This window comes from Lepisma saccharinum, chromosome 7 (assembly GCF_977018435.1).
Source record: "Lepisma saccharinum chromosome 7, izLepSacc3.1, whole genome shotgun sequence".
NCBI classification, from domain to species: domain Eukaryota; kingdom Metazoa; phylum Arthropoda; class Insecta; order Zygentoma; family Lepismatidae; genus Lepisma; species Lepisma saccharinum.
This window is the reverse complement of record NC_139235.1, coordinates 8,846,853-8,874,613: the sequence shown is the minus strand read 5'-3', so window position 1 is coordinate 8,874,613 and position 27,761 is coordinate 8,846,853. Positions and strand designations below refer to the sequence as shown.

Below are 27,761 nucleotides of genomic sequence, written 5' to 3'. Positions count from 1 at the left end.
GTTAACATTTACATTTATATTTTTTTCTTTTCACATTTGTATTTTTTTTCTTTTTTAATATTTTCTTGTTCTTTCACATTTATATAATCCTATGACTAATATTACTGAAATGAGAATATTCGTAATTGTAGGTAATGTGATTTTTTTATTTCTCTTTAGCGTAATCAAGCTTTCCATCTGTACTCATATATTATCATATTATATTATATATACTTATATTTCTTATGTAGCTCATGACAAGGGTTAGGTGGTAGAGCAGCCTACGGCTGAACCTCGCCTGCTAAATAAAGGAATTATTATTATTAATTATTATTATGAGTAGGCAAAGGGGGAGGGGGTAGCAGCTGCTCCCTGTGGCTTCACCTGTTCGATGCTCCGCCATTGATAGAAAATCGTTGGTGTATCGATTCATTATACAGATGAACTCGGAATTTTTTTGTCGATACTCGATACGTCAAACATGGCGCAGCTCTAAAGTCGCAGTGTAGTATTTATTATGTACCAAAAGATGTCGGGGAATTTGGAGCGTTTTTACTCTCAAGTTCTCAGTAGAACTGGAAAGTTAAACTCAAAACCCAACGTACGTATGTGTAGAATAAAAACCTAAAAATACCTTATACTTTACTCTAGTCTAGGATGTGTAATACTGACACAGTTATATTTCTGTAGATCGTTTGTTTTTTTAGTTTAACAGTTTTGCAATCGTGGAAATTTTTTGAATTGAGGAAGATTTTGGAGTTAATTTGGGTTATAGCTGTGAAACAGAAGAACGTTCGTGCGGTTTGTATAATACCAGTATGGTGTGTTAGTACTTCCGTCAGGTGATTATAATCGAATTTACTCCTTTTTTTTTGGTATAATTTAACAATACAGGGAATTTCTCCAATTTGTTTGAATTTTCGGTTACTTACTAATTTGGGTCTCCTAATCACGAATCTGCACTTAAAATTTGGCGCTCACGTATAAATTTGGCGCTTATTTGGGGGCAGGTGAATCGGCCACTTTCTAACATGCCCTTAACAGGGAGTCTATAGATATAGGCGGGGCCGCGATAGCGGTTGGGGGCGGTAGGTCGATTACCCCAGGGGCGGAGCCCGGAACCGGCGGGAAATTCGGAAATCGAGGGTGTGGAAATAAGAACTTAATTTCGATTATTTTGCTATTTCCACGTGTGAGCGCCAAATTTTGACTGCAGATTCGTGATTAGGGGGCCAAAATTAGTGAGTATGCCGAATTTCAAACAAAATGGAGAAATTCCCTGTATTGTAAAATCGCTCCCAAATAACTAAGGTCCTGAAATTGACATGTCGCATTTTTGCAAAATAAATTACTCCAGTGCCAGTGAAGTTTAACGTTCGATTTCTGGATACCAATCTCTTCGTAATACATCCACATATTTTACACCATATGAATTAGCCACTGTCGCCGTAAGAAAAATATTGGGTAACAGTATGGTATAGTAAAAACACATTTTACTCGTTTATTTCCTTATTTACATTTGTACTTAACGTCTTATGCATAGCGGAACATTTTTTAACGTGGGATTATGCTTTTTCACTGAAAAAGCGTAATTTTTAACATTACAAGTATTTATTGTTCGTTGCTAATTCACTTTCGTTATACACAATATGGCGGCGGGCAAATCTTGACCCATGTTGTCTATCGTCAGCTGATATGCAGTGTTTCCAAACTTATGAACTGAAAAATGCCACACAAACTATTCACAGAAAGTTTTTAAGCGAAAATTGATTCACAAACCATTCATGGAAGGTTAGGTTAGGTTCAGTTAGGTTAGGCAAACAGAAAATTAAATTGAAAAAAAAAACCTGCAGTTTCACTTTCACTACACTTAAATGTACTGCAGGGTAACGGCTTGCTTAAAAAATTCATGCACTCTTCTCTCCATTGGAAAATTTCTCTTGAAGAGGTACTCCGATAAGTAGCCCGTGAAGTGATATTTCTTGCGACCAAATATTGGAATTGAATGCCGGACATTACGCCAAGCTCTCTCTATGTTTTGAGAATGAATTCATAAATCGTCGCCTCTTATTCTTTGCAAGTTTTCCTGATGGATATGTCCACTTGCAGGTGTGTCGAACTCCACACTGTGGTTAACTCTGAGGTGTGTGTAGCCTTCTCCCTGCAAGTTGATATATGCTTTCCAGCAATCAGATATTATAGTTGTTCCAGGAAGGATGAATTGTCGTATTACTTGCAGCAGAGTTTGTTCGTTGCAGTTTTTTACAGGAACCATGAAGAAACATTCACTGTTTTCCCTTTCAATTCCTCCGAACACCCACTGCCCCCCAACTGGACGTGCCCTTCTATTTAAACATATCTTTGTCTTTCCGAACTTTGCTTCATCCACTTCTACAACCACTCCCTGACCTCCTATTGGTCTGGAATTCGCAATTACCCATTCCTCGCACACTTGTCTCCAGTGGTTTGACCAGTCCACAATTGTTGCTCGACAGATGTTCAGTTCGAATTCTATGAATTCTTGTCTTGGGTAGGGCAACAACAACCAAAGCTTACAAAATTTCACGATCTTTTGTACACTGGCTTTACTTTGTCCTATAAATGTACCCTTTCCTGCAGAAATTCTAAATCCATGCGGAAATCTTTTGTACAGTAATTTACCACGCCCCTGGATTCTCTTCGTACAGATATACATCCACTTCCCATCTGGTCCAATGTGTAGCTTACATATACTAGAACATTTAGGACATTCCATTTCTTCCTTGACGATTCCATGTTCAATTAAAAAATCTCGTGGGTTTTCAATATCTGGGAACATTTTCACAATGCAACCTTCACATGTCATCTTGTAAAACTACTGCGTGGTTGCAATATACTAACAGGAGGTTACATAATCGAACGCACGTAACATTTGATTCACCTAGTCGACGGTAATGGTGGCAAAAGCTATCGTGCATCAGAGATACATTAATGTCGAAAAATAGATGATTTACCGGCCGAATAAGTTGAACGAAGGGAGAAAACACTCCCACGAGCTTCCAAAAGTCTACAGAAACTCATTTCCATAAGTAGTTTCTCCTGTAAATTTGAAGAAATGTGTTTTCACTATACCATACTGTTACCAAATATTGGTCCCTCTGATTACGTGCTTACAAATTTCAGCCCATTGTTTAATTCCGAACTAATTACAGTACACAGGCATTTTTTACATGGTTCGATTACTTAGTGTGTGTTTCATATCTTTCTGCATCAATCTTACCATGGTTGGAAAATTTTAGGCCATCTCCTACACCACAATTTGTCAACTGGGGTGAATTCTGTGAGTTGTTCTGATTTCTGCTAAGGAAAGAACTAATGATAAGGTTAAACATGAAATGAAGAATTTATTTCACAGTTTTTTTTTGTGTCTAGTAATAAATTTCATATTATGCAAACTTCCAATGACACTGTCAAGTAGTCTATGAGGATTTGCGTTTAAACTGTAAATAGAAAATCGTGTCATATGGTCTACTTGTTAATTCAGTAGTCATCTCATGAACAATAAATAAACTTGCCTTTATAGCTCTTGAAAAATATGTTTGTGTAGTGTATATAAATATTAACATTGTTGTTATTATTATTCAAAAGAATATCATACCTTATGGTTTTAAATAATCTAGAAAGCAATAATTCTATGTAGGAGAGAGAAGATAATGAATACCTAAAATCTTATTCCAGGTGTTGGAATGCAGAGTTTGTGAAGATGTATTTGGTCTTCAGGGTGATAAAGTTCCTCGTTTACTGTATTGTGGCCACACAGTGTGTCACGCATGCTTGCTACGGCTTCCGTTGAGGGACAGCACAGTTCAGTGTCCTTTTGACAGGCAGCTCACACCAGTAGGTAAGTCTGTTCCAACAACGACAATAATTTGTGACCTTGTTTTAGTTGTGTAAGATTTGTAAGCAAAATTTTAAGTAAATCAAGGTACGGAGTATAAAACTGACAATAAAATATTTAATTAGCTATTGTTTTTGAGAACCAGTAAAATACTCATATTACTTTACCATTGAGTATTAAAATATAGTGGAATTCAGCTAAAGTCCTCAGAACAGTGAAGCTTTACTGCATTACATCTGATTAAGTTGAACAGAATTTTTCAAAATTATCAGGATTTTCTAGTCCAAAAAACAACCAATTCAATATCATTTTGCATATGGAATAAATTAGTTTTGTTTAGATAGTGTGGACCAACCATTCATGCAGTTAATCTGAAAGCTATTTTGAGACCCCTACCTCCTTTTCCTCTCTTCACAAAGAAATTTGGTTATACTCTAAAATTTTATGAAGTATTCTTCAACCCATAGGCGTGCACATGGGGGGGGGCAAAAGGGGGCAATTCCCTCCCCTAATCATGGACGTCCACATATTTTTTCCACAGAGGGACATGCAAGGTATTTTTCCATAGGGTATATTACCCCGATAATAGTGTTGCCCCCTCAAAAAACACCACTTGAATTTGAAATTATCGCATTAATGTAAATTACTATGACTGAAATCAAATTATACATGTGAAATATATACTTTTAGGTTGATATTCAATTTCTAAGGAGGAGTTGTGGCCATTCTTGCCCCCCTCCCCCCTTTCCAGACATCTATGTCCCTACATTATTATACTTGCACCTAGAAATTTAGTAGGATCTTTTGGCGTCATTAAACAATATTATACTTATTGCCCCTCTCCAACCTTGGATGGAAATCAATTCTAGGGGGGCATGGGGGGCAAACATTGAAGTAAAAGAAAGCAAGACTAGTAGAATCTAAGAGTAGCAGGACAAAAATATACTCAAGATGGAATTTGTTTTCACGTCTTTCTTGCATTATTTCTTTCAGACAGCCAAGAGCACCTGCAGGCGACACATAGGGACAATTGCCCCCCCCCCCCATTGATATCAAATTTTGTACAAATAAAAATACATTTCGTAAAATTTTCTTGGTCGCTTCACTTGCAATATCTGCTTTTCTTACAGTCTTCAGAGCCGTAGTTAGGGGCTGCGGGAGTTGGTCCTGGTGCCGAATGAAAAAATTGTAAAAGAATGACATGGCGGCCCATGAAATTTTTTGTGTCATATTAAATCTATATTGTTTTCAGTTTGCAAAAATGTGGATGTAAAAATTTTCGTGCTCGTTTCGCTCACAATTTTTGTTGTTTTCTGTAATGCATTGTAAATTACCAGAGAGAGAGAAGTTATAACTACCAAGTACTTCAGGCTCTTGCTGCTAAACAGTTTTGTCTTAAATGCATGAACATAATTCATTCTTAGTTTTAGACTTTTAACCACTGTGTTATTTTTAAAATTACCAACGTTTCGGAGGCTGAATCTGCCTCCTGAAGACTGAGGCAGAATCAGTCTCTGAAACATTGGTAATTTTAAAAATAACGCAGTGGTTAAAAGTTCAAAACTAAGAATGAATGAATCACCACTGATCAGCTACAAAGAAGAATTGAACACAATTGTTTGGAGGAAAAGGAGCGCAAAACATTTCAGAGACAATTTATTTGTTCATTATGGTGCCTCTAAGTTGCTACATTATACCATATATATAATGTATATAGTTACTAGTGAGAAGAAATGGGTTTTTTTCTTTCCCGACTGAACTTTCATCAAGGCATGCCCCCCCTAATCAGAGGGTCTGCTCACACCTATGCTTCGGGATATGTAATGTAATAAAAGTAGGCTAAATGATTATTGCTGATTTGTTTTTCATGTATTTTAATAGTAGAGAATGTTTACTATGTACATTGTGGAAATGTCATTACTTGTTACCCTGATGTTGGCAGCTAATATTAATTAACATCCAAATAAAAGGCAGTAAAGATTGTAGTAACATTTTATATTAATAGAATTTTAATTAATTTTAATTAAAATTTAGTGCTTGGTGTGCCAGCATGAACAATCATGAAGAATTTCAGCAGGGATATTTCTAGGTCCAAGTCCATTGTCTGTGCTGTATGAAGGCAATGTAAATTTTCTTTAAAAAAAGAATAGCTTTTTCATACTTTCCTACTTTTTTCAATTAGTCAAATATTAACATGACGGTATAGCATGTCCATCTTGAACATAAGTACCTATGATTTTTTAATTGTAATTAAATTTTGTAAACTTCAATATACCAGCCTTCATACATTCTGTCATATGTTAACATGTTATTACCATTCTTTCAGGTAATTCTGGTGTTTGGGGCCTAAAAAAGAATTTTGCTCTGCTAGAGTTGTTAGAGAAACTGCAGTATTCACATGAAAGACCTGCAATATTCAACATTGAAATTTTGGAGAAAGAGAAACAGGTAATTGTAATTATTTTCAATAATAATAATAATAAAAAAAATAGAAGATAATTGTGTGTTAAAGCAGGTACCTCGTAAGATTGTAATTCAATATTTCACCAAGATTACTTGGCTTCTTCAGGGATATTAAGATCCTGGAAATCAATCTGGGCCTGACAAATTCTGGAAATTTTAAAAATACATCCAAAAATGTCGAAAAATGAGTGAGAATCAAGTAATTTAAATTTGCTGGGATTTGGAAATGAAAATATTGTCCCACTTTTTTCTTGAACAAGATTCTGGATGGAAAATTTTCTGTATACAAATGTTTTTATAGTGTAGTCTTGTTTGTTTATTTTAAACAGTGTTGAATAGACTTCATTCTCTTAAATGGAATGTGCAGTTTAACACTTAAAACCTTCATGTTTAGTGAATAAAAGATGCATTTGTACAGTGCCTTTCACTATCGAGTCTTCCGTGAAGCTGCGGCCACTCCGCGGAAGACTCAACTGTGAAAGGCACTGTATAATAAATACATGTAAGCAAATTACTTTTTCAACCTGGTTCGAACTTTTTTTCATCAGCATTGGCTTTCCCATGGTCTCCATAGCTTCTATACCCAGTTTCAGCACGATCCAATGCTTTGAACGAGCTCTGGAGGTCTCTGAGTAGGCAACTTTAATTGTGGCCACCCTGTATATTGTTTTTGATGAGTTCGTCTCCTAATCAAGAAATGTGCTATTTTAATTTGCGTAGTCCATTTAGAGCAGTGGTCGTCCAGCCAGTATGCCAGACCCAGGTTCAATTCTAAGGGTAGGTGGTGTCAGTAATTTTTCCATCAATGTCCTTGTATGGAACAGCTCTGCAGTTCACCAAACCTCAAATAGGTACCTGGAAGTCTTAAGGCAGCCAAAGCATAGTGCTGATCACATCATCTCCACAGATGGCCAAGATTTTGAATGTGGACTTTCATCCTTGCTTTTAAAGGAGCAAATAGTTTCCGTGTAATTCACCCATTACAATTTTGATAAGAAGCCAAATCATATTTGAGCAAGAAATATACAGTGAACCTTTAGTTATACATTCCCCAATTCATTAGCTACAACGAGGCAAAACATTACACAATTTTTCCATTACATTACATTTTTTTTCCACATTATAAGTTCTTTATCCACACCCCCATAAAAATAAATAACATTTCACTCTAGTATGTTGTATCAAAATCTTGATTTTTTATTTATCACAATTATGTATCTAATATCTGTTCTGTTTCAGCTGGCCATCCCGTGCGATGAGAATGAGCGCCACACTGCAGTTTTGTATTGTGTTGTGTGCGCATCGCATTTGTGCGAGGAATGCTCAGAGTCGACGCACGGCACTCGGACATTGAGGAAACACAGGAGAGTCCCTCTGTCAGAGAAGCCGAAGGAGAAACCAAAATGCTTGAGCCACCCCTCGCACATCGTGGAGTTCGCCTGCTTGGAGGAAGAATGCCAGCAGTCGCCACTGATGTGCTTCATTTGCAAAGACTATGGCCATCATAAAAATCATAAGGTAAAGCACCTTCTTGTTCAGGAGGGTAGTTAATGTATTTTAGCATGTTTTTGAGACTTATCCATTTGCCAGCCTGAGAGGGTAGGAAGCAGTGACAGGCACACTGCATTGTCCAACCTTCTCTTTTAACCCAACTTACCTTTTTAAAGTTTTAACTTTGATTGTTCTTGCCTTCACTCCTGAAGAAGTCACATGATTTATTGATTTGGTGTATTTTACTTTGCTTTCCTGCCACTTTTGGCTAATCGCAAACATGAGGATGGGTGATGATATGATGAAATTGATGAAGGGACACTTGCAAACAAAACCCATGTCCTGACTGGGATTCGAAACCAGGAACTCTGGCGTCGTAGCATGCATTCTGCAACGGAGGCTGGTGAAGAAGTCGCATGATTGCCAAACGTTTGAGTAGCTAAAGAAGTAAGTACATTCCTAAACTGAACTTCAGCTACTTACTTGAGTAGTCACCATGGATATGTTTACAATTTTATATCCCAGATAGCATTGTAAGCTTACTGCAAGTACAGTGAAACCTTGTTAATCCGGACCCTTATAAGCCGGACTTTGCTTAATCCGGACAGGCAAAGGCCAAAAAGCAGAATCAAGGTTTTAAATGTAGCTAGAAGTCAACAAGAGAATTTCCCAAAGAAAAGGCAGTCAACCACTCATTAAATTCTGTTTCCCGCAGACTTTCTACTGTACTGTATAGTGTATTTAGGCCTATGTCCTTTAAATACACCATTATAAACAAGTTTTATTGTTATAAATGGAGTTTTTAATGCACTTTCTACTGTTCTTTTAGTTTATTTAAGTTAATCCGGACTTTCGTTAAACCGGTCAACTTATCCCCCCATTAGTCAGGATTAATGAGGTTTTACTGTATACCGAAAGTTACCGACTGTGTACAATGTTGCAACTTTCGGTTTACTTCTTTTCCGGCCATACTGTAGTTATCACATGCCAAAATTGCAGCAAGCAGTGGTATATTCTCCCATGTTATCTGGTTTACCGTAAACCAAATTTTTTCATCCTATTTAGAAATTGCCGCAAAATTGAAGATGTGGGACTTCTGTTTTTGTATTACTTGCATTATTTCTATTAATATCTAATTAATAATAAATATATACAATAAATGAGAATTGTTGTGGTAAACCAGATCAGATTTTCAGAATACGCCACTGGCAGCAAGTTTGACATGACAAGCTTGTCACAGAAAGCTGCATGCTTATATCAAGCTTGTCACAAGCTTTTGTGCTATCTGGAATAACAAGTTACACCACACATGTCAATAAATTTTATGTTTGTACATTTTTTCTACTTTTAGTTCATTTTTCATAGATTTTGTTAGTCATCATCATCATTCGCCATTTCCTGCCTCTGTTGTTTTGAATTGGTTTGAATGTTGTTCTCTTTTTCAGCATGCATTACTAGAAGCAGAAGCTGAAAGTGTTCGGTCATCTCTAATCAGTGCTGTTCAACACATGAGAAAGTTCATGGAGGAACTGAGTGAGACTGTACATAAATTAGGTATATCCTTTTTTTCTAAGCTTAGCAACTACTAATAGTACTAAATAACTACTAACTAATACTTAGATGTTATCTAGAGAACTTAATAGTAAAGTACCTGCATCAAGGTGATGATAACACTCAATAAATATTGTACTAACAGGATTTTGAATTAAAACACAATGCACCTCACCTCAATCTTCTGACAAATGTTAAATTGAGTTCCCGCTGTATTCTTACAAAAGGATACCTCAGTATTAATCAGTCTGTTACTTGAAGAATCCTATATTTGTAAGATTGTGTTTGGGATATCACTGTATTGGTTTGAAATAAGTATCTTATAGATATAGATAGAATACGGATAAACTAGTACTTGCTGTACTGCAAGTTCCAACGAGGATGGTGGCAGTAGCAACTGAAATTGATAGAACAAAGAAGAATAACAGTTTCGCTGATAAGGTGAGTACTAGTTTCTCCGTATTTATATACTACTGCGTCTCCTTTCCCAATTATGAATTATATATAGAGTTACACATTTATTGTTGACTTGTAGGTAAAAATTAGAAGGTGTACTTGAAACAAAACATTACGGAGACAGGATGTTCTCGTCGGTTTGGAATGCAGACCTTACAAATTCCATTACTTGCCCCGTCCATGGAAAGGTACCAGCCTGACAGACGGATATGAATCGACAGGTATTGGAATTTGTATAGCGAAGCAACCGAACCGATCTGAGAAGATCGGAAGGAAATTTCGTGATCAGTATTGGATATGGTTTGTGCGAGTGAACACCGAGGAAGATAGAGCGCAGGTATGTACCTGGAGTACGGTGTAACTGATTAGGTGGGTACTTAATTAATAAGCAAAATAGGGAAGACGCGTAAAGAGGCCGTGGAATCAAGTTACACGTACCCAAACCTAACAGTTACAAAAGTCGTTGTTGAGGTTAATGACATGTATTTTGTACCGTCACCTCAGTCTCGTGAGAGAACCAACTAATCGGGATAATGTGATCTATTTAACAAGGAGATACCGTTCGCGCTAAAGTCAAAAGATGTTCCTTTTTACACGACAAGATAATCCTTAAACTAGAACGTGAATTCTGCCACGGTTCCGTGTCCGAATAATTACAACCTCGTTTGCCCAATTTTTAATTTAAGGTACAGTTTTTTTTGTTTTTTTTTAAAGATAAATATGTACTACAATATGTAATTTGCGACACATGGTCAAATTTATTATATTAACCCATGCAACGAAGAGATGGTTAATATTTTCATGTGAGTTACAAATACATCGATATATATAACATTTCTTTTTGACGAAACCAGCATCTGTTCAAAGGTTTAACATTCCCCGGAGGTATTACAATAAACTAGATAAACTGTTAACATATATGACCAATATAAAACAACTCCAATGCATTTTTCCCTTTTAACCAATCCCAATTTGACAAATTACATTATATGCAATTCTGTACAAAGGTTACCGTTAAAAGTTAGAAACGTCAATCATTGACAATGGTATACACATGACATTTTTGAGAAAGAAACCTATTTTTTGGTGCTCTTACATGTTTTGCCAAGGTACGCAATGTACTTATTTATCCACAACAGTGCCAACCCGGAATTACGTAAATGTATTCCCTTTTTCTTGTGCCCAATTAACGCCGATTAGTGCCCGCCTTGCATATACAAGAAATGAACCGAACGTCACACCACGTTGATCTGGGTGCAAATCCCGACGTTATCGTGAAATTGCGAAGGAAATCAGTAAAATCCTTTTTTGCTTGCGTTCCCCCTTTTTACAATCCCTCTTAATATTTCGACTTGCAATTTGGTCAAGGCGAACCGAGATATGAGGAAGAATGTGAGGCTTTTCTACGCGATAAATTAACGTAATACTTTTATTACTGATCTGCGTAGAAAAACGTCACAACGGAGGCATCACTCCGAACATAGAATAGTCTGAGCCTTGTTACAAAACCTCTCACTAGTACCTTTTCCTACTTACATCCCGGTAATAAAATAATTAAAAGACAAAGGAAGGGGGAAACATTATGGTGAATATAATATCAAGATTTCAGTATATAAACCTGGACACATTCCAGGATGGACAGTGGCATATAAAATGGCATTTCAGTGTTAAAATGGTAAATACAATTCTAAATTTGATTTGAAACTATTCTTATTGCACAAAAATAAACATTTCCTTTCCAATACAATTTTTTTATGTATTTCTATAGAATTTAGTTCTACAAAAAGAGTAACTGAAAATGTTTTTTTCTGTGTGGTTGCTGGGCCTCCCCTATGGTGCAGTGGTAGCGTCATTGCCTTGCAATCAAGGGGTCCCGGGTTCGATACCCGGTGGAGGCACAAGTGGTTCGGATTCCACTTTAAACTGTAGGTCCAGTCCTGATTAGCCTTACTGTGCATAAAGTGGACGTAAAACACGAACTCAAACCAAACTCTGTGTGGTTGCTCCGCACATATGCATGTGCATAACTGCATTGTTTACGAAATCATGCCAATGCATTGTTTGCAGCTGGCAACAAACATGCCAGTAGCAATGTGGATTCCATAACAGAATGTTTTCTGTGTGCTTGCTTTCGCCGAACTGAAGTCTGTAACACTTGTACAACATTGTTTTCGGCGTTAGTATCAATTACGACCAACTGACAATGTTACAAGTTTAAAGCCATCAAGAAATGGGACAAATGCCTTCGGGAAACCAGCAGTGTGCAGTCAATGTTGGGCCACCACACAAAGTGTGCAGTTTCAGAGGCTAGTGTTGAAGAAATCCACACATCCTTTCATCGAAGCCCTAGGAAGTCCGTCCGACGAGCAAGTAGGGAATTACACATACCTAACGGTTACGCCTACGGGCATACAAATTGCAGCTTTGTCAGAAACTCGAACCTCAGGACAAGCCACTGTGGAAAGCATTCGCGGAAGAAACGAGCCAGTTTGTTTTTCAGATGAATGTACGTTTCACACTTCCGGGTGTGAATGTCTAGTGTGCATCGTTGAAGAACAGAGTTATAGGATCATACTTCTTCGTGGAGCATACTGTTAATGGAGCAAATTACCTGGATATGTCGGAGTTGTACGTTGTACCACAACTTCCTCACGACGTGATATTCCAGCAAGATGGCATGCCGTGTCATTATGCAGGAATTGTCAGAGATTTTTTGGACCATGAATTTCCTGGGCGTTGGATTAGTAGGGGTTGCCATCCAATTTCGTGACCCCGTAGAAGCCAAGACATTACGCATCTTAATTTTTTGGGGGGATTTGTAAAAAATGAAGTGTATCAAACACCAGTTCGTGATCTGCGCCAGCACATTTGTGCATCTATGAACAATGTTACGCCTGCAATGCTGAACAACACGTGGAGAGAGAGATGGAATACAGATTAGACGTCTTTCGTGCCACAAATGGTGCACATGTTGAAACATACTAGGTATGTAAAAAAGCATTTTTGTATGTAAAAAAGCACTTTGAGTTACTCTATTTGTAGAACTTAAATCTGTAGAAATATCTCAAATACATCTCAAGTTATGAATTTTTCTTTTGTTGGATGTTTAAGCCGGACACCGTGTATTTTGGGTGAATTTACATAATTCTCAGAATATTCAGATTTCAGAAAGTGACGTGTCAGTAAATAATCTCTATAACATTTGTGTTTGAGTTTATTTCATGTTTTCTAATTCATTTTGCATGATTTTGTGACAAAACATGGTAGGAAAACTTGCTTCACACCTTTCAGAAACATGAAAAATGAACACTACAATGTATTATTTCACATTTTGGGTTTCCATACATACATGTGTGTACTTATGCAACACTAATGGCATTGATTCAACACTGAGAGTATTGAACTTTCATGGTGTTTTTTTTTAAATCCAGAAACTAAATACTGGTATTTTCTTTTTATAGAAAATGTTATACAGCACATGGATGGAAGTGCAAATTCTGAGGGAACAGCGGAAGTAGCACGACTAAGGGTTCAGAACTACTTCCAACAGCTGCGGGAGACCCTGCAGCTGCAGGAGGCTGCAGCCCTCACTGCAGTCGACACCCACATCCGGGAGAGGCTGTGCTCTCTCAGGCAACTCCAAGAAGACATGACCACTTCTCTCTCCCAGGTCAGTTTTTGTGCTGTCATATTCATTCTACAGGGTTATTCAAAATGATTTTCTGGGTTTCAATGTTTTTTTCTTCTGGGCAGATCATGAAACATTTGGCATTTATAACCAGATCAGTTGATAAAGACACTCTCAAAGTTGCCTTTCACAATAGCCAGGTTCCTGTATTTGGCCACCAGCAGGTAGGTTTTGAAAGATGACAGGTCATGGCAGTGAGAACGTGTTTTTCTGCTCGAATTTCATCATACTCAGTTACCATTGTTCATTGACAAATTCCCTTCATTGGTGGCATGCACAGCTTTAGAAAACAGGGTGCCTGCATAAAAGGAAAAACCAGAAGCACAAGGGGACAAGGTTAGAGACGCTTTACAATGGAGTCCTACAAAATCAGAGGAATTCTGCATGCCGTAACCTACAGTGTGGCATATTTTGTGGAAGTGACTAAAGTCGGGACGCGCTAGCAAGCGGCATGGACTTCAGGATTTTCGCGAGCCCACAGAAACATGAGGAAGGCTGAACTACTGCAGCTCCTTATGTTACACAAACCCCAGTTCCCCATATATCGAATAGACAAGCTTGCAGAAGAAGCGGGACATACGGTGGACCTTCTCCCTCCTTTTCATTGTATGTACAATGCAATCGAACTTATTTGGGCACAGGTCAAAGGGCTGGTAGCACAGAGGAACACTTTGCCACCTTTTACCCCGTCTAAAATTTTGCAATTGACAGAACAGGCTATCGGGGATGTGACAGCAGATAGGTGGCGTTTGGCTATAGAACACACAAGGAAGATTATTTCCGAAGCATGGGAAAAGGAGGGAGTTCAAGAGCAGCAAATGGAGGATTTTGTAATTTCACTTGGGCGGGAAGACAACAGTGACAGTAGTAGCTCAGATGAAGATGTTCCTTTACCAACCAACAATGAAGATGATCTTGGGATAGTGCCACTGCAATGGTAGGCGGTAAGCAAAAAGAACTGATTCTTTAACTACTACTTCTGTTCTTTCATTCATTTTTTATGTTTTTACATACAGGTAGCTCAAAGCATTAATAACTCATGTACCCAATGTATCATTAATGTTAAGGAAATCGAGCAATTGCCAAGCGTTTCGTTGTAATTTATTAAACTCTGTATTGACAGAGTCTGTATTCTCATATAGCTCCCAAATTATCTCACTTCACACACCCACATGTGCCTCCCCGATGGCACAGTGGTAGGGTAAGTGTTGTCGCCTTGTAATCAAGTAGTCCTGGGTTTGATACCCTGTCGAGGCACATAGTGGTTTGAATCCCACTTCCAACTGTAGGTCCATTCCAGATTAGCCGTAGTGTGCATAAAGCGGACTTTAAAACACCAACTCAATCAATCAATTCACACAATTGATTTGTTCTTGATAAATTCTTCTCCGTAATACAGTAACTCAGTTCTGTAAAATTCTGTTTTAGAGGTGAATTTTTGTAGGTTCCTCAAAATATAATTTAGAAACGTGTTAACGAAACTAAGTTGTACGTAATTTGTTTATACGTAATTTGCCCTAATTTTCAAGGAATACATTTCATTTGTACGTTCTGAAGCTTCAACAATCGCGGCGTGACAAAGAAGGCAAAGAGAGGCGGCATGAAATCAAAGTAGAACGATTTGCCACTGTGTTGTTCATAACACAAGACACATTTTCTTTTGTTGGTAATTGTGATTCGATACGACATAAGGACCTCCCCCATGGCGCAGTGGTAGCGTCATTGCCTTGTAATCAAGGGGTCCCGGGTTCGATACCCGGTGGAGGCACAAGTGGTTCGGATTCCACTTTAAACTGTAGGTCCAGTCCCGATTAGCCTTACTGCGCATAAAGTGGACTTAAAACACCAAATCAAACCAAACGATACGACATAAGTAAAAAGATGCCGGTAGCTGATACTTTCAATGTACCATAATAAAAACACAACAAAGGTTCTTTCAGTGAAGGTTTTCGGTTGCTGTGTAGAGCAGGAAGATAAAATGTTTCATGCTTGCCAGAATGTAAAATTCACACGTGAAGTTAACGTCAACCTACAAGAAACTTCAGATTCAAACTTCTAGATTCGTTAATTTATCACTTTACAGAAATAACATATATTAGCATACTGATATGTACGTGCTTAATTTCGCGTGACTTTTTTCCCAAGCTTGCCAACAGCTGACTAGCCTGTCCGTGTGTTTGTGCGAACGTGGCAACGTAGAACCCCCCCCCCCCCCCCCGCCACATGGCAGCCAATGAGGAGACAGAATTTGGTCACGTTCTGCCGTTCCGCGTTCTAATTGCACGCCGCTTCTTATCGCGTCCGTACTGTAATGAAGCCTTATGCTGCTTTGATCCTTAAACACTCGATGATAGCAATTGAAGAAATACTTTCTAAGAAGTATATTGGACATTGGTAAATGACCGACTTTGATGACATTTGGGCACAAGAAAAGTTTCTCAGAGCCATGGCTTGCCATCTTGTAAAGTCTTGCCTCGTAGCGGCCAAATATATGTATACTGGGTACTGTCTGTAACAAAATAAATCTTCAAGAGTGTCTTCATCAATTGGCATGGTTCTAAATACTGTATGTTTCATGAATTGCCCAGAAGAAAATATCGAAACCACATCAATCATTTCTAATAACCTTGTATATTAATGGTGATATGTGTACCTGGATAAAAAGGAAATGAATCCTTGATGTCATCATTGCAAACAGAGGCCAATGATTCACATCTACCTCACCTTCATTTGTTGTGCAGGAGTACCATGTATATGACCTTCAACAATATTTCCCTTGTTTTTCCCACAGATGGCAGCAGTGTGTGTGCAGTGTGAACAGATGGTTCAACAAGACGATGTGAGAGTTCTGATGGCTGCTCAGGAGATAAAGGAAACTCTTAGCTCTGTGGAGAAACAACAGCAGCAGTTTTCTGAAATGAGCCCCGAACAACTACAACCAGACCCTAGTATCCCAATCACTTTCACAAAGGTATTTTTCAAAACAAGTACTAATTTGCTTGTAATATATTGATATTATCTACTCTCGTGGCATTTTCCTTCTTTTTCATTTGTGTGTAGGGGAGAAAGAGGAGGAACCACTTACTGCATCTTTTATTTATATTCCTGTTATATATTGTCACTGGCTGTAAGTTTTTGTGAACAGTTCACTTGCAGATAAAGTCTAGAATTTCTTTTTCACTCTATACAGTGTTTTTCTCGGTCGAGTTGTTTGAGGAGCGGCCGCTAGTGCTTCGGGAAATGTGAGCGCATCTGCTGGAATTTAAACCCACAGCTGTACGCCGGCCTTGGCACTGGATGCAACAGTGCTTCAGCATCCAGATAGCCGGTGTCCAGTTTGCATGTATTTGTGAAGTGTTAAGGTGTTAACAAGTGTTTTAGATTGGTTTGTTTTAGGTTATGTAGTACTGGTTCTTTTCTCTGCAGTCTAATAATGCCATGCTGAACATTTTAAATTTAAAACAATGAATTTTTATGTACTGCTCTTACACTTATTTAACAAGGAATGATTGATTTCTTAATGACTGATTTTTATTTCACTCATGGTGCTAGAGTTTTGCTGGTGTTGATCCATACATGCTCATTAATACTATTTGGATAAAAATACCTACAAATAGCGAATTGTAGGTTTTGGTTTAATTTTGTTTGGTAAGGTATTCTATTTTGAGAATATGTGAGGATGTTGTTTTCTTTCTGAGCAGTACGTGTATTGACACTTTTCAGTGGTTCGTAGTAGTTCAAGAAGATAACGTGGAATATCACTTTTCTATTCCAAGATTTTATGATTACATACAAAATGTTATGAAAATGTTCTCAGAGTTGTACATTTTTCTGCACTGTTCCACTGTGCTAAACTAATTAGTATTTAAATTTATAACATAAATGTGGTTAAAATTTACTTCTAACACAAATAAATAATAATTCTGTGTAACTTTTCTATTTCAATTACACTGTCACCATTCACAAAAGGCTGTTGAATGACATTATGTCTCTTATAATCGATCAAATATAACAATGTACAGAGTGGCCACAAAGTGGGCATGCCCCTTTCACCCTTAATTTTTGACACTATAATGATTTTGGTTGAATGCTTGATATGGACACATACCTGGTGGTTTAAGAGTCTGGAACATCGGTATGAAGACAGTCATTTTCGTAGCACAGATAAATTCTGTGCCATGTTCTGGCAGATGTTTTGTGGAGGTTAATGCAGGTTCATGTACGTGAAGGCATCTTTCACAGCTGCTCGTAACTCTTGTGGTGTGTGATACCAGTTATTTCAGTCTCTATCGTTGATGAACCTCCAGAGACGAGGTCAGGACTTCTTGGAAGTTCGATTATGGGAGCTGGGTAATCTTCAGAACCTCTTGCCCAGGAAAGGTCTTATTTAGGTGATGACACACTTGCAATGTGAAGTGTACGAGAACATGTTTCAGAATTCAACTGTGCTACTAAAATGACAGTCTCCATACTGACGTTCCAGACTCTTAAAGTATCAGGTATGTGTCCATATCAATCATTCAACCATAACTATTGTAGTGTCGAAAATAAAGGGAGTACACCCACTTTGTGACCATCCTGTATATGAACAATTTTGCCCAAAATTCTTGCTCCTGATTTTGTGCTGGTTCAATGGATGTCACTTGTTCTTTTCTTGTTAATTTGTAATTGTCTTTAAAATATTTACGGTGGCTCTCGTGACTCATGTGTAGGATCTCTCCAGGCATATTGTAACAAAGATGTCAGTTCAAAGTTTATAGATTCACTCCCATTGTAGTAGTAGCAGCACATTTTTCATGTTGTAAACTATCTGCATTATTTTCTCTTGCCGAACAGGACAACAGAGTGCACATTGGACCAAAAATTGAGATGAGAGTTGTGACTCTGGGCTTAGACGGAGCAGGAAAGACCAGCATCCTGTTTAAGCTGAAGCAGAACGAGTTCATGCAGATGATCCCCACCATAGGGTTCAACGTGGAGAGTGTGGAGTACAAGAATCTGAAGTTCACCATCTGGGATGTCGGTGGCCAGAGCAAGCTGCGTCCTTTGTGGAAGCACTACTATTTAAATACACAGGTGGGAAAGTCACAACAAGGTTTTTATTGTATTTATTTTGATAGAAGTCTTAACTCAGCATTTATTTTAAGCTAAACTAATGTTCATGCTGCAACTGCCCTTTGTAATGATATAAGATTATTACTTGATTCTTTTTATGTATTTTAATGTAATTATTTACGTGATAATAACCTGTGAGAACCAGGGCACACATACCGACTACCGGCCTCACTCCCACTTGCCGACGTGGGAGATATTCAACCAGTTACAGGTCAGCACAACAAACCCACAGTCGTCGTCGTAGGTTTCCGTGACCAGGTTATGCTACTCATTAGTATCTCCCCATTTTCCTCACGATGGTGCGTGGCCCCCGGTCCCATACGCAGGCTGAAATCTCGGGAAAAGAGGTTTTACACTACCCTCCAGGAGACTGGAACTTATTTGCGTCCCATAGTCTGAGCCCAAAGGATGATCCCTTAGACTGCACAGTCACGGTGCAGGACATAATTGTTTATATAATTACTTTGAATCAGACTGGCTAATTTTTAAATTTGTAATGTAAGTTTTAGTAATATGTATATTAATGTGCTTTTGCACATGCAGGCAAGTGGGCTCATAACAAACTTAGCTAAACTTATTTGAGCATTCGTGGTGTGATGTGGTAAACTTGGTGAAAGTATTGTGAAGAGAAGCAACATGGAAACATTGAACTTTCCCTACACAATAACAGAGTGTATTTTACCTTAATTTTTTTACTTTTAATATTATTCAGGGTGTTGGTTACATGCTACAAGTTTTAAATTTTGTCATGTTTGGAATTATCCATACAGATGGTGGAATGGGTTTTCTTAATATTACCTTGTTGAAGTTTGATTCTACTGGGTATGAATCAGCTAAAGTAATACAGTTTGCACTCTGATTCAGAGCTGCGGGGGTCTAGTCAGTGGGGCATCTGACTGCCATGAAGGAGACCTGGGTTTGATTCGCGGGGTGGGTGATCTAAGGTGAATTTTTTCCATCCTTGTCACTGCTGGCTATGACGCTCACCTAGCCTACAATCAATTGGTATCTGGGGGGTAAAGCCACAAGACTACTAGAGTAGAAGGCTGGGGCCATACCTGATCACGTGGTCCTTGACGTCAGGCGTGACGTCACGCGCGGACAGATCGCTCTACGCTCCGGTTTCGCAGCCGAATCAAAGCAGTAATTATGAACAAAAAAGAGCCGTAATTATGCCCAGAAGCTAATTGGGAGTGAATACACAGACTTACTTAGGATCCGACATAACGTATGTCATTACAGTTGGATTACACAGCCATTTACGCACACATTTTATCGGTAGTTTATAAGTCGTCACATTCCTCTGTGAAACATTAGTTTCATGTAAAATTGCGGTTAATACACCTAGTAATGCATTTTGTTAGGACAGAAAGAAAAATATATATGTTGAATGCGTAAAATAATTTTGTTAAATAAAGAAAGGCAGAAAGCCAAAATTATGGATAAGTTGAATATGTAAAAGAAAACAATCTCGTCTATTGCTCTCTTTTAGGAGTGAGAGAGGAGCTGTTTTCACTTAACTTCTTCAAATTTGGTAACTTTGCTTCGACTATTGGTATTTATTTCTTAATTAAATTTCCTTATTCAGATTACAATTCTGAGTCTTATGAATCTTTGAACTACACAGGGAGGAATGTGAGGAAGTTCCGTGTGTATTATGTAACACACACTTTAAAAAACTTTTCACTGAACGAAAACTTGAGACATAGAACTGAAGAAAGTCGAGGGTCACTTTATATACTTATACGTATATATAATCAGTGGAATGTCGAACAGGTGTGCCTACAGGCGGGTATGTGAAAGCTGGTTGAGTCCACTTAACTTTGGGGGGGATTGTGATGAAAATTTGACTGAATAAATAATAGAACAATGGAGGACGGAAGTTGAACTACGTTGTCATTTAAGCATCACTCGTATATAAATAGCAAGTTGTGTATTTTGAAGTGTATGGTAGCCTGATGTTGTGTAATGAGACTACTGGTATTGCAATCCACTAACAAGTCTCGTTAGATGCGATGTGTTCAGTTATATATTGTCGCCCGCTGTTTTTATTTTTTTCATCGGAGATCACGACACGTCGCAACACCTCACTGAAGGCATTGTGAACTGCAACACCTCACAAGCCACCAGGGTGCGAAATCATTGAAAACTGGTGAGGGGGAGAAAGTTCGTAACCTTCAACCCCCCTCCCCAGAAACATATGTGTGAATTATACGATGTGCTTATTTGTAATGTTATTAAAAGTAAAAATAAATTACTCAATTAACCCTTAGTACGCCGCGCGGTCTGACGAAAGTAAGCCCAGTGTCGCCGAGGCTTTGAGCGGGAAATTTGAATTCGTATACATAATGGAGAAAAATCGTAATAACTCTGGCACTATGGGACCAATCTACTTCGGATAACTTTTGTTTTGCAGGCAATACATCGGTGCATGCAACCATGTAAAATTTGGATGCCCCAACCATAGGGGGGTTACGGGCGGGGGCTGCATCCCCCGAATTTCAATGAAAAAACATAAAAATGTGGAGTTTGCCCCCTCTTCTCCAGCTACTTTGGGGAGAAAACCGGAACTTTTGCTTTTTTTTTTTCAAAGAATAGACCTTCCGCAACAGAATGAAACTTGATTCATGTTCGTGGGTGCAATACAATTTGAATAATAAAGGCAAAACTTAAAACTCGATCGAATTTTAGCCAATTTGCATATTATTCATAAAATTGTTATAACTGACACCATGGGACCAATCTACGTCGGATAACTTTTGTTTTGCAGGCAGAAGATCAGTGCATGCAACCATGTAAAATTTGGATGCCCCAACCATGGGGGGGGGGGGGGGGGTTACGGGCGGGGGCTGCATCCCCCGAATTTCAATGAAAAAATCATAAAAATGTGGACTTTGCCCCCTCTTCTCCAGCTACTTTGGGGAGAAAACCCGAACTTTTGCTTTTTTTCGTTCGTACTTGCATCTTGTGTAGCTACTGTGAATCTTTCTTCCCTGTTGACTCGGCTCTTTGTGTCTGTCAACTGAAGAGCGAACACGTGTTTGGGTGAGCCCAAACACGTGACATATTCCGAGAAAGGAGGGGGGAGAATTTGAAATTTTCGAAACAAGATTGCAAAACAAGTTCCCGAACGAACTGTCAGTGTTTCAACCTCAATATACAAATATAAGTGTGGCAAACCCTCGATAATTGTATCTAAAGCTGTTTGTAACATATGTGTTACAGCGGCTACAAGGGACATACTTTTTTTGTAACATATGTGTTACGGCGGCGAACTAAGGGTTAAAATAATTATTGTGATTATTAATTAGAAATTAATTTGTTACTTTCATACATATTGATGTAGATTTGTTAATGATCTCTTGAGACAGAAAGCATTCAACACTCACAACTACACTAATTTGTGTGTGTTTTCAATATTATTCTTAGTAAAGTATATTTGAAATTTAAAGTAATTGCTTATCTTTTCATTGTTATAACAAAAACTCTTTCCCCCGGGAAATTTTTGGTGTTTTTTTTTTTTTGTGGCCAAGATTGTTGGTGGGGGGAAATCCCCCTCGTCCCCTCCAGGATTTTGCACCCTGAACCCAACAATCGAGAAATACAAGAAAAATGGAGCGAAAAGAACAAAACAGATCAGCCTTTCCACGTTTCTTTCCGTATGGGGTAAAGACTCAGCTGGGTTTTGTCCGCCCATGACGTCACACCCGCAGCAGTCGCGAAAAGAGGCGTGTCTGACCCCAGCCTTTCCTTCTAGTAGTCTTGGTAAAGCCAGCCTGGGCATGGTGCTGATCACATCACCTCCAAAATGACAGAGATCGAAAATGACTGGAGCCCTACCCCCACATCATCTAAATGTGTCTTTATGGCACAGTGCTGCTATATGCATGGGGAACTTTACCTTTTACCTTACTCCCATTTAACACCATAGGTCTAGGATATCCAGGAAAGAGGAAGTATCACTGTGTTTGCTTGAGTGTATAGGCCATTTCAGTTGTAGGCTTGCTGGTTATGTTAATATTGACTTCTCAAAGAGCTTCGGCAAGATGTTTGGATATGGTGGGGGTGGTAAGGAATTGGGATCCATTTCTTGTGGTAGCTGGTTCGTATGTTAAATATGTGTTTCTACAGTTAAGGACAGTTTGCCAGATGAACTACCTTCAGCAGCACACGTGCCAACTTTGGCTAAACAATGTGATCCAGAGCACTGAAGCAGCAGGTTCTGAGGTAGATAGTGGCCACCAAAATTAATCTCACTATAATTTTTATTCTTTGAAACTTTACGTAAAGTTATTTGTTTGATGTAATTGTGAACATTTGTTCAGCTGATAGTTCTTTGTAGTGATATTTTGAGCTGATATTCTACCAGTCTAAAATGAAATTACAGAATTTCAGTGCAGAACCCGAATGATTCATTCACCTTCTTAGTTGACTATGTGACTGCAATGGATTTAGGCTTAGAAACTGGAGCTGTGTATTTAAGACAAGTAGGTTGTATGAATTATACTTTTATATGTAATGAAGGTACTAACAAACTAGATATACAGATTAGTGAAACTTTCGGTAATTGTACTGATAAACTGATACATCAATATGTTTATGTTGGCCAATACCAATATATTAATCTGCCCCATCCCTACTTATTTGATGTAAAAATAGTAACTTAAGTGTTAAGTTAAAAATAGTATCTTAAGTCTTAAGTTTTCCCATATTATAGCATGTGTTCTCTTCAACAGGCTGTAATATTTGTGATAGACTCAAGCAATAGAGAAAGACTCCCCGAGGCCCATAGTGAGTTGACAAAGCTAATTTCTGAGAAGGAGCTCAAGGATGCTTCATTACTGATTTTTGCTAATAAGCAGGTAAGGAATAATAATAAAAGTATAACATGCTTTATTTAGTGTCGTATTTATTTTTGCATTTTGCAAAGAACACCTATGCCCAGGCAGGGATTCGAACCGTGGTCACTTTGGCATCAAGATCGAAAGTCGACCACTTAATGCACTTGCCCATGCCCATGCCCATGCACATGCTTCATGTCTGCATTGTTACACTATTTTTTGAAATTTCGACAGTCACAATATAGTTTTTTGTGTGTTGCTTCATCTTTTGGAGTCACCCGTGGCCCTCTCTCAAGATCAGGATGGGAACAAAATCTGTTATTTAAACAGATTTTAAATAATTCCACCCTGCATCCTGCCATTAATGGGAACATGCATCCCTATGTCATGTACATGGCATTCAGTTTGGCTTGGGGCCGAGATAGCTTGTGGCTGCAGACGGCAAAGCATGGTGCAGATGCCGGAATTTTTGAACGTAACGTCCTGCTTATTTTTACGCACATATCTTTAGTATGCAAACAATTGCATTTATATTGGATAATGAGTACTAACCTGTGTTCAGTGTGGGTGACTATTGTCTTTTCTTGTTTCTCTGGGGGAAAGTCCATGCTGGAAAAATAGGGAGCACATTTTCTTCTCCCTTTCCCACTGTCATAAGGTAGCAATAATTATTCATTCCTTCCTTGTTTAAGTTGGTCCAAACATTTGATCCAACGTTTCCAAGCATGTGCCATAGATAGCTTGTAGTCTAATTGCAATTTCTGTTCTCGTTGTGTGTGTATGCATATGTTATGCAAAGAAATACTACATTTCTTAAATCTTGGCAACATTATAATCAAACGTGTTATTTTTTCAAGCCACAGAACTGATATTTGCTGCAAGTAAAGCTTATCTTCTACACATGTAAAGAGATTACACATTTGTACTGTATTCATTTTAAAAAGGGAAGCATTGTATATCAAAGTGGTAAAATTATTGACTTTTCAGTGATAAACAAATATGCCAGATTAATAAGTTAAAAGTTTGGTGTCTCATCAAAAGATCATATTAATGGTATTTAGTTACGCATAAAGAAAAAATACTTAATCCTTCATGGCATAGAACTCTAGCCTCCCCATCTTCTTATGGTTGCTCACCACCCCTGTGTTCCAATCCTCTCTTCTCACCCTCTCCACTACATGATCTTTCATTGGCATCTTTGTCATCCCTGTGAAATTTTTGCTGATATCAATAAAGCACCGATACAAAATTTACTGATACCAGCAAACAGTGTTCTACCAATTGTATACAAAGTTGCAAGTTTTAACCTTCTTGATTAATGGTTATAATTAGATGAGTGGACTGTTTTTTGCCCATGAGAAAGACTTTTACTCTACAAAACCAGGAATACAAATTATACATTTATATTAATAAAAATAATAACAAAATGGCAAGAGTTTTGCAGAAAGTTAGAGGCTATTGATAGTTATATCACATTGGTAAAGTTATCAGTAATTTAATGATAAACAGATACTGGCCGATACCAATAGAGCACTAATTAATCTGTCTTATCCTGAAAGAAAAACCTTTTGTATTTATTTTAATGACAGTGATCTCTTAACATTGAAATGAAAGTGTGAAAATATTTTTCCCAAAGGAAATATAGAACTTTATATCTAACCTTGTTTTTTTGCTCGGACATGAATTTACATTGTAAGAAAAAAAAAAAAAACTTCGTATGTCACTTGCTGGCACAATAATGGTAAACTCTGACTTACCTTGTAGCCAGATTAAAATAGTTTAAAAGACTTTGCAGGAAACAAATTAAAAACTCAGTTCCAAGTTCCAAAACCCTGTGAAAGGGTCAAAAGCTTGGAACCAAATTTTTAATTTGTTTCGTGCTGTGTTTTCTAATCTTCTGGCGACAAGGTGAGTCAGATTTATGACCATGAATTTTGATCTACTTCCTAACTGCTGAAAATTTGCATTGCTGTTATTGTATGTTGTGTAGCCAGGAATCAGCATTGGCCTTGAATTCAGAGCAAGTTTTAAATTAGACATTTGATTTAGGTCTGGTAAGTAGTGCTAATAGAAATGGAAATTTTTCATGGAACTTAAATGATGTTTTTTTCACTTAGGATATTCCAGGTTGTATGACCATTGAGAACCTAACAGAGCAGTTTGCGCTGTACAAGCTCTGTTGCGGAAGAAGCTGGCACATCCAAGCATGTGATGCTCAGAGTGGGATGGGCCTTCACGACGGACTGGACTGGCTCTCCCGCCAGCTGGTGGCTGCCTCCGTGTACGATGTCAGCTGATCAAGCTCCGAGGAGCATCGGTTTCTGTAATGGTCAATGTTGTGGAACAAAGTACTGTATGGCAGAGCACGGTGTTTAGAACCCCTGTCCAGGGAAGAGGACTTTGGTTGTGCTTTTGTATCCCCTTTTTTGTAAGATGTTCTCTTTGTCGCGTTGTGGTAAGGCTTCACTATTACCTAGCCTTTCACGGAAAATATGTAATGCAAAAAGCATTTTTAATAGAAAAATCATACCGAGACGTTAATTGTGTTAATTGGATTGCATTTTAATAGAAATTAGGGATGGAACAGATTAATTTAGACAGTCGTGATACTGAGCAGGGAGGCTGGGGGGAAGCCTATTGGTAGGTACTTTGATTTATTTATTTTTAAAAAAAAAATTGGTGTCATATTTTTATTTTGATCGTTTGTTCCCCAAAATTTGCATTTTTATTTTAGCACACTCTTCTGCCATATACACCTACAATTATGTCTTCATTCTGCTTTTAAGTTGTCGACACCTGTTCGTAATAGTTTCATATGTTGGAAACTATTTTTGAGGAAGTATTTTTTTCCATTATTTCTCACATGACAAATACGGATGTGATGTGCCACATTGCTCAGTCATGTAAAATGTTCTGATAGAAGGTGAAATTTTTTTACAAACTTCCATTCCAACATAGCAATATGTTATAAGATTTTCCTCCATTTTACATTTTCCTGCATCTTAAGCTTTTTCAGCTTGGTCCCCTGAAAAAAACATAAAATGAAGGTTCCACTGTAGCTGTCGGAAGTATTACAGGTAGAACAGGCACCATGATGGTTTTTTTTTCATAACATTTTGAAAAAATGCACATACTTATGTAAGTATGGTACTTTTTTGTAAGCCTAAATCACAAGAATGTTATATTTTCTTGTCACGAAAGACCACAATTATGCATTTTATGTCAAATTTCGAGTGCATGAAAAATATGTTCAGAATATTTCACTGCACATACGGAAACACTTTTGTCTTCTTCTCAACAATTAAGTTTTTTCAATGTTATTGCATTTTTGGAAAATCTAAGGTCCCTACCTATTGGTTTATCGGTAACAATGTTTATAACCCAGTTTAATGTGGATTCAAACTACTATATGCCTCCATGAAACCATACTAAGTACGAGCCCTATCATCATATGCCTCCTACTTGTGTTGATAGTGCAGATAACTTTTCTTACGTTTGTCGGGAAGAAACTATTGTAGATTTATAAGAAACTAGACCCAATTTGGCATTTTTATTTCCATATTTGTATTCTGTACCGTGGAATTTGTATGGAACGACTATGTTTATCTTAGAGGTATAATTTTTGTCAACATTTGTTGTCCAGTAAATTTATAAATTACTCATCCAGTATTTCTAAAACTGAATGCACAATTCTGCCATTTTGTTATAATTCTAATGAATATTAGGCACATGCAATCTGGTAATTTCCAGTATGCACTTTTCCCCCCGTTGGATAAGTTCTTCATAAAATATTTGCAATTTTTTGTTGGCACAGAAAAAATTTAATGTTGCTCCATCCCTAATCGAATGAAATCAATATGAATTGAAATGGAAAAAACAGAAATCTAATGCACTGAATATTTTGTCATGTTATCGATGTTGGTTAAACATTTAATAGGAAAAATTATCTGCTCACATTAACGTTATTCTTATGGTCAAGTGTAATAATGTTAACTTACAGCAGCAATAATGTGAGAAATTCCAGCTGTAGGTCTGCTCTGCATATAGTGTAAGTGCCGCATTGTACATGGAAGTAGTTATAAGATGCTTCTGACAAGCAAATATAGCTCTCCTCTACCTCCCCAGTAAACTGAACCAGAAATATGTATGTATTCAAATACAGTATTAAAAATGAAAGAGTTGTCATTTACTTTTCACCCCTTTGTGGTTAGTACCTTGTACAATCAATGAAAATGAGAACTACTACCTAATAGCACAGAGCTTGTGATAAAGTGAAATACTTATATTTACTGGCAACTTC

The 27,761-nt window shown here is 37.7% G+C and overlaps 1 protein-coding gene across 1 annotated transcript; it reads left to right on the top strand.

The window, feature by feature from the left end:
* The first annotated feature begins 453 nt into the window (after positions 1–453).
* LOC145989718 (E3 ubiquitin-protein ligase TRIM23-like) lies at positions 454–26,451 on the top strand. The gene is made up of 10 exons (XM_083124982.1): positions 454–580; positions 3,697–3,859; positions 6,183–6,304; positions 7,559–7,837; positions 9,256–9,364; positions 13,279–13,487; positions 16,297–16,476; positions 18,342–18,581; positions 23,357–23,482; positions 25,579–26,451. Exons 1-10 carry the CDS (start codon positions 497–499, stop codon positions 25,756–25,758), a joined length of 1,692 nt encoding a protein of 563 aa, XP_082981108.1. The 5' UTR covers positions 454–496; the 3' UTR covers positions 25,759–26,451.
* The last annotated feature ends 1,310 nt before the right edge of the window (positions 26,452–27,761 follow it).